The sequence below is a fragment of the Protopterus annectens genome, chromosome 7.part1 (genome assembly GCF_019279795.1).
Source record: "Protopterus annectens isolate FY-2018-M chromosome 7.part1, PAN1.0, whole genome shotgun sequence".
In the NCBI taxonomy this organism is placed as follows: Eukaryota; Metazoa; Chordata; order Ceratodontiformes; family Protopteridae; genus Protopterus; species Protopterus annectens.
The window spans coordinates 231,351,042-231,366,518 of NC_056740.1; the positions used below are offsets into that span (position 1 = coordinate 231,351,042).

Below are 15,477 nucleotides of genomic sequence, written 5' to 3' on the forward strand. Positions count from 1 at the left end.
AAAAGCTAAATCTGTCCAGACAGTCAAGGATTTCTTACAGGTCCAGCCTCCGAGGTTTAGTAGGAACTGGCCTTCCAAGAATTGGTCCTTTCCAGACAACACAAGAGCACAGAGAAGCAGAAATAGACGCCCAAGAGGCAGAGGTCAATCCAGAGGTGCCTACAGGGGACGTCAGTGGCAGCCTAACAGCCAGAGAAGTACTGCCACAGATCCAGCCACTACCACTTCTGGGACAATCACAGTGACTTGGCTCTGAAACGCCCTACCAGGGACAACAACTAAAGCACCCTTTAGGGAAAAAGTATATTTTATTTTCAGTAAATTGGCATTACATTACAGGAGACAAATGGATTTTGCAGACAATAGACAAAGGCTACAGGTTTCACTTCCATACTCTTCCAAGGAAGAGGAATGCCAAACCTACCTCCAAACCAAAGACAAAGCGCTCTACAGCAAATAGACCACTTACTAAGGATGAGAGCTATAGAAAAGGTACCGGCTATGGAACAAGGACAAGGATTTTATTCCAGGTTTTCCTGGTACCAAGAAACCAATGGAGACCTATCCTCGACCTGTCCACTCTGAACACATATCTTATTGTTCCAAAATTCAAGATGCTGACCCTACAGCAACTTCTTCCCATGCTGGGCAAGGAGTCTTGGCTGGTGACTCTGGATCTCAAGGAGGCATACCTGCCAAATTGCAGAAGATACCTCAGATTTCTTGCAGGATCAGAGCATTATCAATTCTCAGCATTGCCTTTTGGCTTATTTACTGCACCCAGAGTATTCACGAAATGCCTGGCATCAGTAATTGCTCATTGCAGGCTTCAGGGAATTCAAATTTATCCATACCTGGACGACTGCCTGTTACAAGCGGACAGCAAAGACAAATTAACAAAAGACTTGAAAAAGGTTATTCACCTACTACAAGCCCTGGGATACACAGTCAACACAAAAAAGTCAAGGCTGATCCCATCCCAAAGGATAACTTTCTTGGGTGCAGAACTGGACACATCAAACCAGATGGCATTCCTCACAGCAGAAAAGCAGAAGCAACTACCACCTTATTTCATGGCATTAACAGCACAGAACCAGCTTACAGCAAGGAAAATCCTGCAAGCCCTGGGTTACATGGCATCCTGCATAATATTGATACCACATGCCAGACTACATATGAGGAAGTTGCAATGGTACCTGAGGAATTTATGGTCTCAGCACAAGCACAGCCTAGAAACCCAAATTCCAATAATTCCATGCCTGAAGCAAGAACTCCAGTGGTGGGCCCAGGCCTGTCAATTGAACAAAGGACTGCCCTTCCACAGGCCTCACCCAAACCAGACTATCACCACGGACGCCTCAGACCTCGGTTGGGGGCACACATGGTGGACAAGTGCATACAAGGCTTATGGACTCAAGACCAGATGAACCTACACATAAATCAAAAAGAGATGCTGGCAGTAAAGCAGGCAATTCAGACATTCAGACCGTTTCTTCAACAGGGTCATTTGCTGATAAGGACGGACAACACCACAGTTATGTGGTATATCAACAAACAGGAGGCACACATTCATATCCTCTATGCCGGATGGCAATGGACCTCTGGAATGTGGCCCTGAACCTCAACATTCAGCTCCAGGCCATATTTGTGCCAGGAAAAGAAAATATTCTAGCAGACATCTTAAGCAGAACTACCACGGATGCCCACGAATGGATGCTGCATCCAGACATCTTCAAATCCATTACAAGGAAATGGGGACTACCAGAAATAGACCTGTTCGCATCCCCACACAACCACCAGTTGAAAAAATTCTGCACAAGGACATACCACCCACTTGCTTGGAAGGTGGACTCCCTATCCTTCAGTTGGAAAAACCTAACAGCATATGCATTCCCACCTCTCCCCTAGATGCACAAAGTGCTACTGAAGATCAAAGAAGATCACCCAAGGATCATCTTGATAGCTCCAGACTGGCCGAGGCAACATTGGTACCCGCTACTAAGGAGTATGTCTCGGGAACACACATGGCCTCTACCCCTACTACCTCTGCTACTAACACAGAACAACTTCAAAATCCTGCATCCAAACTTGAAAATGCTGCAGCTAGCTGCTTGGAACATTACATAAGACAACATAACCCAGATTTGTCTCAAAGGGTTAAAGACATTATCTTGGAGGCTCGCAGACCCTCAACAAGGAAAACTTATTCAGCAAAATGGAAAAGATATCTCATTTGAAGTACAACAAAAGGAGTAGATGCATCATTGGCAAACATAGCTAACATCCTGGAATATTTAGCAGAGCTTTTCCACAATGGCCTGTCTTACTCCTCCATTAAGATTCATGCATCAGCAATTTCAGCACAGTACAACATGGATCCTCCAGTCTTTTCTCAACCTCTACTCAGGCAGTTTCTGAGAGGAATTAAAAAATGTAAAGCCACCAAGGAAACCACCATTGCCTACATGGGACTTGAACTTTGTGTTAGAAAAGCTGACACTTCCCCCTTTTGAACCAGCAGCAACAGCAGAATTACAGTACTTATTTTGGAAAACTGCATTCCTGCTTGCAATCACTTCAGCTAGAAGGGTTTCTGAATTACAGGCATTAATGGCAGTACAACCCTTCCTTATCTTCCATCAGGATAGAGTGTCCATGAGAACTAATCCTACCTTTATGCCGAAAGTGGGCTCCAGGGTATCTTTAAACCAAGCTATACACCTACCAACAACTACTTGGACAGAACCAAGAACAATAGAAAAACTGACCAACTTCTGGTAGCATTTGCAACAGGAATGGAAGGAAAAGCAATTTCCAAACAAACAATCTCAAAATGGATAGGAAATTGCATTAGATTTTGTTACTTTTCACAACTCGCTACAGCCACTACTACAGCCTTCTTGTGGCTACCAAAGACATTTTAGAGGCTGCTACTTGGAGCTCCGTGCATACATTTGCCAAGCATTATAATCTACCTCTATATTCCAGACTCCGAGCAGGTTTTGCCACTGCTGTTTTGCAAGGGATCTTAACTACACCATAAACTCTTAGTGCCTCCTTAGTGCCTCCTCCCCCAGTTTGGCTATGGTATTCTACCCATTTGTTAGGACTGCAGATGCATCCTTGAAGGACATAGTACAGTTTTGTACCTACCATAAATGTAGATGTCCGAGAGGTATGCATCTGCAGTCACTCCTTCCCCTCTGTGGTACTCCTAGGGTATTTGCCCTTCTTGTAGCTAGCTGGGGGAATCTATTATGGTGTATTTGTTGGTATATATGTATATACATGTTTATTTCTATTTGCTGTCTATTGTTTGGAAACATTTGCATTTATCCAAATTTAGCCTTCCTAGAGGGCGCCTGGCATCTGGGGCAAGAAACACTGAGGAAAATGGCGTAGGCTGATGCCTTTATACCCGCTGAACTGCAGCTATGACGTCGGGTGAAGTGCGACATCAGCCGAGGCCAGACCCAGACTTTGGAATCCGGCCGACCGAAGGGCTGCCTGAGGCAGGACAACCCATTTGTTAGAACTGCAGATGCATACCTCTCGGACATCTACATTTATGGTAGGTACAAAACTGTACTTTTCTCTCTTCCTGATGTACAGTGAATAATCATTTTTCGCAAACACTCTGCTGTCCTTAATTTTTAATACTTTTCCTTTCTGCCACAAATTTGTCAAAAGCAGCTCTTTTTGCTGGTATGTTTGCATCTTTGCTTATATGGGTCTTGCCTGCTGTATCATGGCCACATTAGCAGCATGCACACACAGTATGCCCTCTCATTTAGCAAATCCTGCTGTGGATCACCAGTCCAGTTGCTTATTCGTACATTGTAAAATTAATGTAGTCTGTTCCTTTCAGTTTCCCTGGTTCAGCTGAAAGTCACAGGTGTTTCCTTTGTGCTCTGTCTTCTAATACTACATTTTTTTTAACTACTGCTCTTGAGAAGCTTCATGCTCAATGAGCCTTTTTATTTCAGTCTCTGATTTTTCACAGTTTTATCCATTCATCTCAACAGCTAAAGCTTCGATTTTTCCAACCTTTTGTTATTTGACTTTATATTTTCGTTCAGTGACTTCCTTATTTTACTCTTGGTACATTTGATTTATTTTTCCCCTCAAAACTACTGGAAACCATCTCCTGTGCCATATTTTAAAACTTCAATTGATTTTTGCTGAACAGTTGCCACATTCTTTCCAGACAGTTTTTCTTTCTACTTTTTTGGTTTGTCTTCTTTTAGTTCCTCCAAATTTCTTCTTTGTTGGCGTGCAGGCCATACATTTATTAGCCAGTAATAGAATTTACCCAAATTGATATCTTTTACTAACATTTTCACAGTTTTTTAAACATTTTTATATTGGAAGAAATGTAATCAATCTGTTGATCGGGGTGCAGCCATTTTGGAAGTCTATGTGCTGCCATTAAATTTATTTTCTGAAAAAACTGGTTTGTAGTAACTTTTATGTCTGCTAAGAAAATTGTAGAGTTAAAAGCTTTTGATATGTACTGTTTAACTGTCACCGATAATAAATCTATCATATATTTAAAAGATGTTCTTGGAAAGAATGTTAAGTCAATATTTACCTAGTTCTGCAAATAAGAAAATAAGGGATGGAGTGATTTGTATACTGTGGATATTGATAGGCAGCTCTGGCACTATGTGGGTAAGACTGCCTCTGTTAGAATAACAGGTCAGTTGTATATTTCATTTACCAAGGAGAATTTCTAGAACTGAACTGAATGCACTGTCAGGTGTTCTTCCACATCCCAGGTTTTGGAAGCTACAATTGTGGATTCCTTTCATGTGTTTTGAAATTTGTCATGTAGAAGTAAGGCAATACAGGTGAATGTAACACTTTAACAGCAGGTCTTTGAGAATGTATTTCATTTAGGCTATTCTCCCTCCACCTCCATGCGCAAGTACGGTTGCTCTACAATGTAGAAGTGTTTTTTTTCATTGCATACAACTGTGATATCCATTTGTGCATTCATAACATATTTGTGTTTGCAGTCAGTGAGAGATGTTCCAGGCAGTACAAAATAGTCAATAGTAGTACATGATGATGGATTCTGGTAGTAATGGTGAAAAAAGTATTGAAGCAATAAACAAAATATAAGCAGCATAAATGTAGAATTGAAACATCAGTGTAAACTTAGCACATGATAGAGAGCACATGTTGAATAACGTGTGTGCCAAAATGCACAACTGAAGAGCTAAGCTTTATTTTGTAGCATTACCTAAATGTGTACACCATATTCTAGCAGTATCACCAGCCACAGAGTAACCTGCAGGGAATAAGACAGTTATATGTTATGTATAAGCAAGGAGATATGGCGGGAGAGAAGACTGGGCAAGAGGAGTGAGGGTTCTCTAAAAGAAGAGTTGAGTAAGGCTTGAAGGGGGTAAGGTGGAAGATGGAAGGCAGCAACATGCAGAGGAGATTAAAGTGCTCATTCTGCATTAATATAGACTAATCTGTACATTGGATGGTGTGCAAGGCCTCTCATTTGGAGGAAGGAGATTCTAGATCACACAACTCTTAAAAGGTCCAGTTATTGTTCCAGTGAGACTTTGTGTAAAGTTCATTCCAACTTTCTGCCAAATGTACACTAGATTTACTTGCCATTCCTTTTAAGATGGTCACCTGTGTGACTCACTTTCATCATTGATGCATTTGATAAGTGAAGTGATCTAGCAGATTATTCTTTGTGTAGAACACTGAGAGCAAGAACACTTTTCCAACATAGCAGTCTCAGCACAAAGGAAAATTGAGTTAACTTTTACTGAGTTGGACAACTCAAGTCATTTAACTTCTTAAAGACTAGTAGTGGTGAGAACAAAATGGCCGTACTTGAGCTTGTCAGCAGGGAGATGATTTGGAAGTTGGTCATCTCTAGGATGTGCAGAGAGGTCTGGGTAAAGGAAAAAAAAGACTGCTACAGAATAAAGCAAGGAATTTATTATCTATAGTGCCTCTGCAAAAAAAGCATTCCCTGGAGTGCAGGCACCATCTTGAGAAAGATACATTAAATAACCCCACAAATAAAACAACACTTCATTAAGACCAATTAACCAGCTTAATTAATTACATACATCCAGTTGCAATCCCTGTTTAATCCCTTAGGGGCTAATGTATGGGTAAATAAATTATTTAGTTCTTACTACCCTGGTATAGTCTGTCATCAAGAACTTGGCCCAAAAGAGAAGTCCAGTTGTATGGCTTTGGAAGTTACTTTTTTGATATGTTGAGCAAATCTATAAATTTCATTGGTTAGTAAAATACTATTTTATAGACAACAAAAACAAACCAGTTAACTCTTATATTTATGCAATAATAAGCTCCTTTAAAATTTTTAATTTTCAGGAGCCCCGAATATAAAGCATGGATTTTCTTCATATTTCCAATTGCCTATACTCAAAATAGTATTAATACATTTAATTTAACAACAATGCCTCCATTTAGACAAAAATCTGTTAATACTGGTATCAATTACTAGACAATGGAAAGTTACAAAATGTTGACCATATCATTAAATAGTTGAGGTTAAGCAAAGATATGTGGTTAGAAATTCAAAACTGTAGACAATTAGTTGAACATAAGATTAAGCTAATGCAACCAATAGTTAGAAATTCTTTCATTATTCTAATGCACCAGAATATAATTATAAAGGGGCTTCTATCTAAAATATGTAAGGTATATAAGAAATCAATAGTATTTCACAGATAAAGCTATTGGGGTTATTTTAGATTTGTTAATAACTCCCCAAGTGAAAATGATAAACTAATACTCCAGTCTTCCAAACAAACTACTTCTTCACTAAGGTGGAGGATATTCCCTTGGAAGTTTTTACATGGAACCTTTGTCACACCTCATAAAGTTTACTTGATGTGTAATAAAGATATAGAATGCTGGAGATGTAAACTAAATGTTAAAGCTGACTGGCAGAATATGTTTTACGATTGTATAAAACTTAAAGCATATGGAGATATGAATTTTCTCTTGCAGTCTGTTTTTATTGATAAATTTATGCTGACCAAATATTTTATTTAATATACCTATTCCCACTTGTGTCATGAAAATAAAATACTCTCTTCTGTGGAGTATCTTAACATTAGCAAGAAAAGTCACCACCAAGAACTGGAAAACTCAGACAACTCCTACTATGAAGGAATTTGTACACTTGGCAACTGAAGTGTGTCATCTTGAACTTATCAAGATCAAGTCAAGAACATCTTGAATCACCTCTTCATATAATGTATGGTTGAAATTCAAAGAACTGCTGGATAAACAGACTTTAATTATTAAATGAACAACTACTCATATTTCTTTTTCTGTTTAAAAAGCTTTGTTTTATAGTAGACACCATTGTGAATAGTTATTTTAGTTTGTTATTATTCTTTTGGATGTGTATATTTGTGTTATAATATTTTTGTTATCATATTTTTGTTATCATATATTAATGTTTTGTTAACATTTTCAATAAAAACAACTGAGAAAACGGAGAATGACCCCAAGAATTTTATCTGAAAATGCTTTTATCTTTGTGGGCATTAACACATTTGATGATGACTTTAGATGTGGCCATTTGTGGAGTAATGGACACTTCCTTATTAGGATTGTTTTTGATCTTTGCGAGGGTGTCAGAGTCCAGAATATGGTAGCCAGGCTAAGTTGGATGTAATCTTCATATCATGTTCATTTGAAAGCATGATGGTGTTTTTACACATCATTTTATACTAATGGGTTAAACACCTAACATTGCAGGACACTGAAAAAGGCTACAGATGGCGGGGTGGCATGTTATTTGTTCCATTTAACTGCTAAACCAGTGTTTAGCATTTGGAGAGAGTCAGTTGTAAAGAGATTGTGCAGCAGGTAATAGTGGTTGGCTCTGTCAAAGATTTTACACAAATCCAAAAGAAAAGTACTTATTGCTTTATTTAAGTTCTGTATAACTTCAAGGATTAAGTCTTTAGTCATAACCACATTGTTGTATGTGTCTGAGAAATGGATTCAAGAAAAAATGACAAATACCCATGATCAAGAGACATGCTCATAATTTACTGCCACAATGTACTCCCATTACAAAAAAGTGTGACAGCGCAAAATATCTAACAGCTTTAAGATTTATGGTTGATTAGAGATGCATTTTGCTTTTGACTCTTGTTTTATAGCAGCGTGAAGTGTTACATTTGGTCTCCAGTGCAGTACTGTGTTGATAGCAGCATATGTGCATAATTCATTTAGATGTACTTAAGAACATTGCTGTAACAAGCCTATTATTGCTAGATTCTCATGTATGAACCTCAACATAACAAGGGTATTTTTTTTTTGTTTCAGAGCATAATCGAGGTTCTATGTAGATTTCATAAATCTGTCCCATGTCCTAAGCAGACTCTGTTGATACTTAGCAGTAAGTTTGCAGATATTACTGTTAATGCAAGATCTATGAATGAGCACATTTGTTTAGTATTTTAGTAATTAGAAAAAGTGCAGAGTATCTGGCAGTGTGATGAAAATTGCTCATTTGTGTTTATGATCTGTGTTTGTGCAGAGAGTCCATTATGGCTTTCTTGAGTACACAGATCTCATGGATGCAGCAAAATGAGAAAAGTTGGAGATAATTGAGTGGTTAACTACAATCCGTTTATCATCTCCAAGGCTGTGTGGTTTGAGATTCACTAATCATTTAATAATCTTTCAGTTCATGATCTTTAAGAGTAAACTGGGGAGTCATGACTACAACTGAGATCTGGTGGAATCTGTTGAGAATTTAAAGTAGGTGCTGAATTGCTTTACAACTTCTTGGTGCTCCAGTGGAGGAAGACAGTTGGGCTATTTGGTTTTAAATGGATGTAACATTTGCTAAACTTTCATCCAGAAGTGCTTAGATTTATTAACATTGTTTGCTTATTTGTAAAGTACACTTTTTGCTGGTTGAGTAACATGACTTTTGTGAGATTTCTGATTCCCCTGTATTTGTTAAGTGCCATCCGATAGTCCTGCTGTTTTTGATAATGTTGCAAGGTATTATCTCTGTGTGGCATACACACTTATTCTTCTGATGTGACTTACAACAGAGAGCTTAGCTTGACTTGTTGGTAGCAGATTCAAACTCAAACCAGTTCCGGAAATGTGCACAGGAAGATGGAGTTAATTTTTGCTACCAAATCGTGGTTGGATTGTTAGTGGGGTCAGTAAACAGTTCAAGGAGCGGAGTATTTGGTTGAATGTATTAGTGTTAAAATTCCTAAGCTTTCTAGATAGAAAATAATTGTGTTTGTTTTAGATCTTACCCTGATGCCAGAATGAATGTTTACTTATCACTGATGATATCACCCAGTGTACCTGAGTCAACTGTAGCATCAACAGATAGTGCAAGAAGTCAATAATTCTGTTTTCTCTACCACAGATAGTCTGCTCTGGTAGTAGAGTTGTGCTAAGCCAGGTAGCTTTATGGAAGTAAGGAAGTACTAAGGATACCTTACAGTCATTATAGGAGTTAAAACACAATCCACAGCACCACGGAGAATGAGACGTCCAACCACATTTTTTTGTAAAACCAGCTTTAATCCTTAAAAGTATAAGCTGGTTTTACAAAAAAAAAAACTTTTTGGTTGGACGTCTCATTCTCCGTGGAGCTGTGGATTGTGTTTTTTTGCTCATTTGTTTGCTGGGTCTGCCTTTTTCATCATTGTAGGAGTTGCCAGTATGATTAATTTTTAATAACATCAGCATTGAGCAAAGGGGAGGGAATCTACCCTCTTTACTTTTGGGAGTATCTGATGGAGCAGTGAACTCCTGTGCATAGAGTAAAAGTGGTCAGTAACCACAGGACAATTTAGGGTATTTCTGTATACAAAGCAGCATATTTTTATTTATTCTCCCTATTTGTTAGAATATATTATTCTGGAGAAGAACTTCTGCATCCCTAATGTGGCAGCTTAGCTAGATTTCTCAACAGCAAGAATATCTAGTTTATATGAAGTAATCTTTCCCTACAGCAGTGAAAACTTGTACATACTGCACCTAAGCTTTGGTTTCACTCACAATGGTGAAAATGTATTGTGGCCTGTATTTTGTTAGAAATGTAGGGGAATGACAAGCCTCACTTTGTCCACTTAAAGAACAGTTCCTTGCTCAGATCTATTGAAGACAAATTGAGGCAGTATTAGATCTGCAACCACAGGAAGTGCGTTATTTGCTGTTGGCACGAGACTGAAGTACGCTAAAGTTGATGCCATGAGAACTTCTGGGAGAAACGTAATCAGTGAGAAAACTGAGGAATGTAAGGCAGGTTCACTACGTGTTCTTGTGCTAGTAACACGTGACAAACTTGTTTGCTGACACTTTTTCTCAAAAAAGTAAGTTCTCGAACTCCTACTAGTCCACTTCTATGTTGACCTCAAACATATCAAGCTGTATAGCTGTTCCAGAATCCTAACTCTAACCATAAAACTCCCAACCAAAAGTCGTTGCTCCCTTATCCTAAAACTTCACTTCTTCTCTTTAACCCAAAAGACCCTATCACTCTTTAAACCTCCCACCTACCTCCCTATACCTAAATTCTGATTGCTCTCTAACTTCCCCTACCTGCCCCCCCCAACTCTTGCCGCATGAACCTCACTCAAACTCAGTGTTTTGGGTTAGGTGTGGCAGTTGCTTGCCTGAAGTCATATTTGACTTTGAGCGTGAGTGACAGCATACACAATCCTCAAGGTGCTCAAGTCCCTGGTTTTGACACAGTGGTTTTAGAGTCTGTGGGACTCCATCACTTGTATTAGATTCTAGAAATGCTTATGTGCTTTGAATAAATGAAGTATTTATTTCTCAAAGGAGTACTGTTAAAGTATCTCTCTTAGCAGTGCTTTTATAAAATTATTGTAGTAAACCTTTTTTTATATCCTTTTTTTGTGTGCCGCTCCTGTTGACCATCAAGTTTCCCCCAACAGCCATGCCCATTTATTCCATCATCCTTTATGTTCCCAGAGAGCTGGCTAGCTGGGGGGGGGGGCTCATACAGGCAGCTCCAGTGGTGATTTGTGCCCTTGCCAGCATTCTGACAATGAAGGCATCTTAGGCCTTACCCCTCCCCTGTGCAAGAATATGGTGATGTTCATCGCAGTTCCCTTCCTGATTATGGGTACTTGTTCTTTGTACTCGCTATGATAGCTACTTCCAGTTTCGTATGGTGGCCACCTCAGGGACCACTTCTTGCTGCACCTCCTCTCCTCAGATGGATTTGAAGCATTGGGCAACTCTGGATCACCTTCAAATCCTGGAATGGGTACAACAGTAAGTCCTACCAACTTATTGAAGTGCCCAAGCTGCTAATTCACTTCAGGTCACCTTGCCTCTAGTAGGGCCTTTATCCTTCTGTGCCAAGGTAGCTGGCTTTGCTATGTTAAACCTTTGTGAGAGACTTCCCATATGTTTGTATTGTGTGTGTATGTATGTGTATGTACAAACTCGTTTGTGTAAGCATTTTTAAAACGTATTCAGTATTTTACTTGGAAATGTTTACTATGTACAAGTGCCCATCTGATGTCTTAAGAATACATAAACATTTACAATAGAGTGTATGCATATGTTTACAACTCTGTATAAGGTTTGATATTTTATAAAACAGAAATATAGACACCGAAAAGTCTTTTTGTATGCTTATGAACAGCGATATTACTTATGCTCACATGTAATGTTCACATTATGTTGTTTTTAACCAGCTTGAGGAAGAAAAAAGAAAGCAGAAGATAGAAATGTGGGAAAGCATGCAAGAGGGCAAAAGCTACAAAGGGAAACTAAAACTGAACCAGGTACCACACAACTAATTTTGCATGTTTTGAAAATGCCAAGCTTAGCATTTTTTTATTTTGCTGCTTTGATATCCAGCACCACACTAATGATGTAAAATGATTTGACACCGTGCAGTATTAGGCAGTGGCTGTATTCCTGAGATGCTGTTCTTTTTATGAGAATTTGAACTGAGGTTTCATCTGAGTCATTGGTAGCACAGGTAAATGTTAAAGATCTAACAGAGCTTACAAAATCCTATTATTTTTAATTTATTTATAATGCTCCTAAAATATATGAGTAAGTTAAGCATGTTGAGCGTTGGAAAACGTAATCTAAAAATACAGTTACATTAACAGTGTTTGATTTCAGTCAGTTCTGGTCCAGTCCATTAACAAAGTGGCAAAGAGTCAGTTTGTGCTACTTGTAGCAAGTTTGGTTGTAAAAGATCTGCCAGTTATGGGAGGAATGCAAGAATGAAAGCCTGCTCTGTTTTGGAGCATTTGGGAAAATGTACTTCAGGGACAAAGTTTGGTATTGGGTGGAGAGAGTGCTGCCAAGGGGATATGCTGTCAGAGCTGCATGGGCAAAATATGTTTTATGTCAGAGTAGGTGTGTTTATATGCACACAGTCTGCATGAATTCATCGCTTGCCTCATTCATATTGCTAAAGAAAAACTGTGTGTGGCTGTGACAAACATTTAAATGCAATGATAAGCCGAGCTTTTGAAGATGATACCACAGCATCTTGAATTTCTCATCCCTGTCAGCAATGGCTACTTCCTGCCAAGACAGTGAATAAACGGATCAATAGAATGGGCTTAGATGATCTAGTAGTGAAGACCAAAAAGAATAAAAATAAGTAAAATGAGTAACAGTTGACCTCAGAACTCATATTTACAGTCATCCCGATAGAATATGGAATAGATGCCATTAGAAAATTGTTAATGGTGGAATCTATGCTTCAACCACGTGAGATAGAAAATATATGTTCATTACTTGAATTGGTGTTGACAAAAAATATTTTTATTTTTGATGGAACGCCATATCAACAACTAAATGGGGTGGTCATGGGAACATCAGTGGCCAATAGTTTTGCCAATATGGTGCTATATATTTGGGAAAAGGAATATGTAATGAATGAAACTAATAGATTTAGCCATTTGCTAAATAGTTATTGTAGATTTGTAGATGATTGGTTTTTTACGTGGACAGGGACAGTACTTAAATTAGAGAGTTTTGTGCAGTATTTGAATAGTACTACAGATTTTTTTGAGTTTAAAATGGAATACTCATTACATGAGATAGTTTTTTTAGATGTGAGTATTCAGAAAAACTATGATAGAGTAGTAACTAGGGTACATAAGAAGGAAGTATATGCTGAAAGATATCTTAAGATGAACAGTATGCACCCACCACATATTTACAAGGGAATTTTAAAGTCGCAATTAATAAGGGTTAGTAGACTTACTACTGAGGAAAATAGTTTTATAGAGCAGCTTAATAAAATGAAGGATGAATTTGTGAAAAGTGGTTATTTGTTAACAGATGTAAATCAAGCATGTGATGAGGTTATACAAGGAAGAAAAAACATATATAAACCTATCTTTGGATTCACAAATACGGAACATCAAGATCAAATAACAGAAGGTGGTGAAAATAAAATAAAAGATGATGTTGTAAGATTTGTTACAAGTTATAACACCAACACCATAAAAGTTTGTAAGATTATTGAAAAGAACTGGGTGATACTGATGGCCCAACTGAATTGAGGGGCATCCTGGGTTTGAGACCAAGATTTGCCTACAGGAATGGGCAATCAATAAAACAGATGCTCTGTTATAAAGATTTTATTGATGTTCCAAAAAATATACCAACTAAAATAGGAACATATAAGTGTCATAATTGCACTTGTTGTATGGATATATATGAAACAATAGGATATTTTCAGCATCCCTTAACAAATGAAGAATTCACCTTTAAATGTAGGGCTGACTGTAATACGACAAAATTAGTTTATTTAGCAACGTGCACACAATGTAATGTATTTTATGTGGGAAAAACATGTAGGAAATTAAAGGATAGAATAATAGAGCACAAGTCTGAAATGAAAAGAAAAGTTGAATCAAATGGGTTGTATAGGCATATAATGAACTTCCCAGATCACACTTTTAAATTTAGAGTTATTTGTGTGTTAACTCTAGGACCAAGGGGAAGTGATCTAGATAACTATCTACAAACAAGGGAATATGAATGGATAGTTCGTTTACAAGCAGATAAACCACCTGGTCTTAATAGTGCTGTTAGTATAAAACCAATTTTGATAAATAGGCAAAAACAATATCTTTGAATGTTTGTGGCTCTGTTACTTCCTATATGTTTATATATTGTTTACATTTTTATATTTTATACTGTATATGTAATTGTTTAGTATTTATAACCATCTTTTTAATGAATGTTTTGAATGAATGCTTATAAAAGTTAGATTTTAACTAATGCTTAGGATAGGTTAATTGTTCATGTTCCTTTAAGTATTATGGCTGGCTTAATCATGTGATAGAACTAATCCTCTATTTAAAAGTAATGAATGGATGTATTTTTTATATGCTGAGGAAGGGTGTAGACCTGAAAGCTTCATTAAATCTTGACGTGTGGTGACTTTTGTGTGTTTTTTATGGATTTTTTTTGGGCAGGATCACATGTGATCCTTCCAAAAAGCAAGGTTGGCTGGGCGAACCAGATTCTCTACATGCAATTCAAAGGCTAAGAATGTCACAGTGCCAAGAGAACCAATATCAAACCAGTATCAAACCATTTGGTAGGACATGTTAAAAGTTAAAACTGGTTACATAAGTAAAGAAGATTTCTTGGGTGCCTTTTGGGGAGAACAAGTGGAGAAAACTGTGCATCCTATGCTGGGTACACTAAAAAGTGTGACTGAGATTTTAATTAGCCTTCTTTGGCACAATGGTAGGGAAGATACCTTCCCAGTAAGAATTAGGAAAATAATTTGTAGGGAGAACACTCTCACAAGTGTAAAGACACGAGTAACTAACAGCTCAAGAAATTTAACTCTTCCAGTCACCTATTTTTGCACTGATCCCACTTACCCATCTATTTCCATGAGAATCATCAGTTAAAAACTACCAGTTGCCCTCGATTTCCCCAACCCTTAGAAAAATGGTCATCAACAGAAAAAATGCGTAGAAAACTTGGAAATCCACAAGATGCCACTTCTCACAATTGTTATTTACAGTATCAGAAAACTACTAGACTAAAGAACAGTGAAGCTGAATTTTTCAACAGTCTCCCTTGGGGCCCCCCCAACATTCTGGGCTTCAAATGACTAAGCACCACCTTACCTTTTCCAAAACTTCCTCCTCCTCGGTATTTTCCAACTTCTCTAACTATCCACAGCACAATCCAGGACCTCCATCCCACTCCTTAATAAAGAAACCCCATTCTGTTGTAAAACATCTCCATGAAAAAACAGTAAAATAATTGCTTGAACAAACTTGATATTCGTACAACCCGTTCTTCCATTGACTGCATCAGTATTTTCCTCCAGTATGGAGCCAACTCAGTCTGCAAACATTAGCATTCATTTTCAGCCTCTCTCTAACATTTGTAGTTTCAAACATTCTTGTTTACTATCACTCATCAAAGTCATTCTTCTCT

General features: G+C 37.9%; 1 protein-coding gene across 1 annotated transcript in view; it reads left to right on the forward strand.

The window, feature by feature from the left end:
- SELENOS (selenoprotein S) overlaps positions 1–15,477 on the forward strand; it is a 352,333-nt gene that overhangs the window by 202,455 nt on the left and 134,401 nt on the right. The window contains exon 4 of the mRNA XM_044078683.1: positions 11,733–11,822. Coding sequence (XP_043934618.1) covers positions 11,733–11,822 — 90 coding nt within the window. The remainder of the gene's footprint in view (positions 1–11,732; positions 11,823–15,477) is intronic.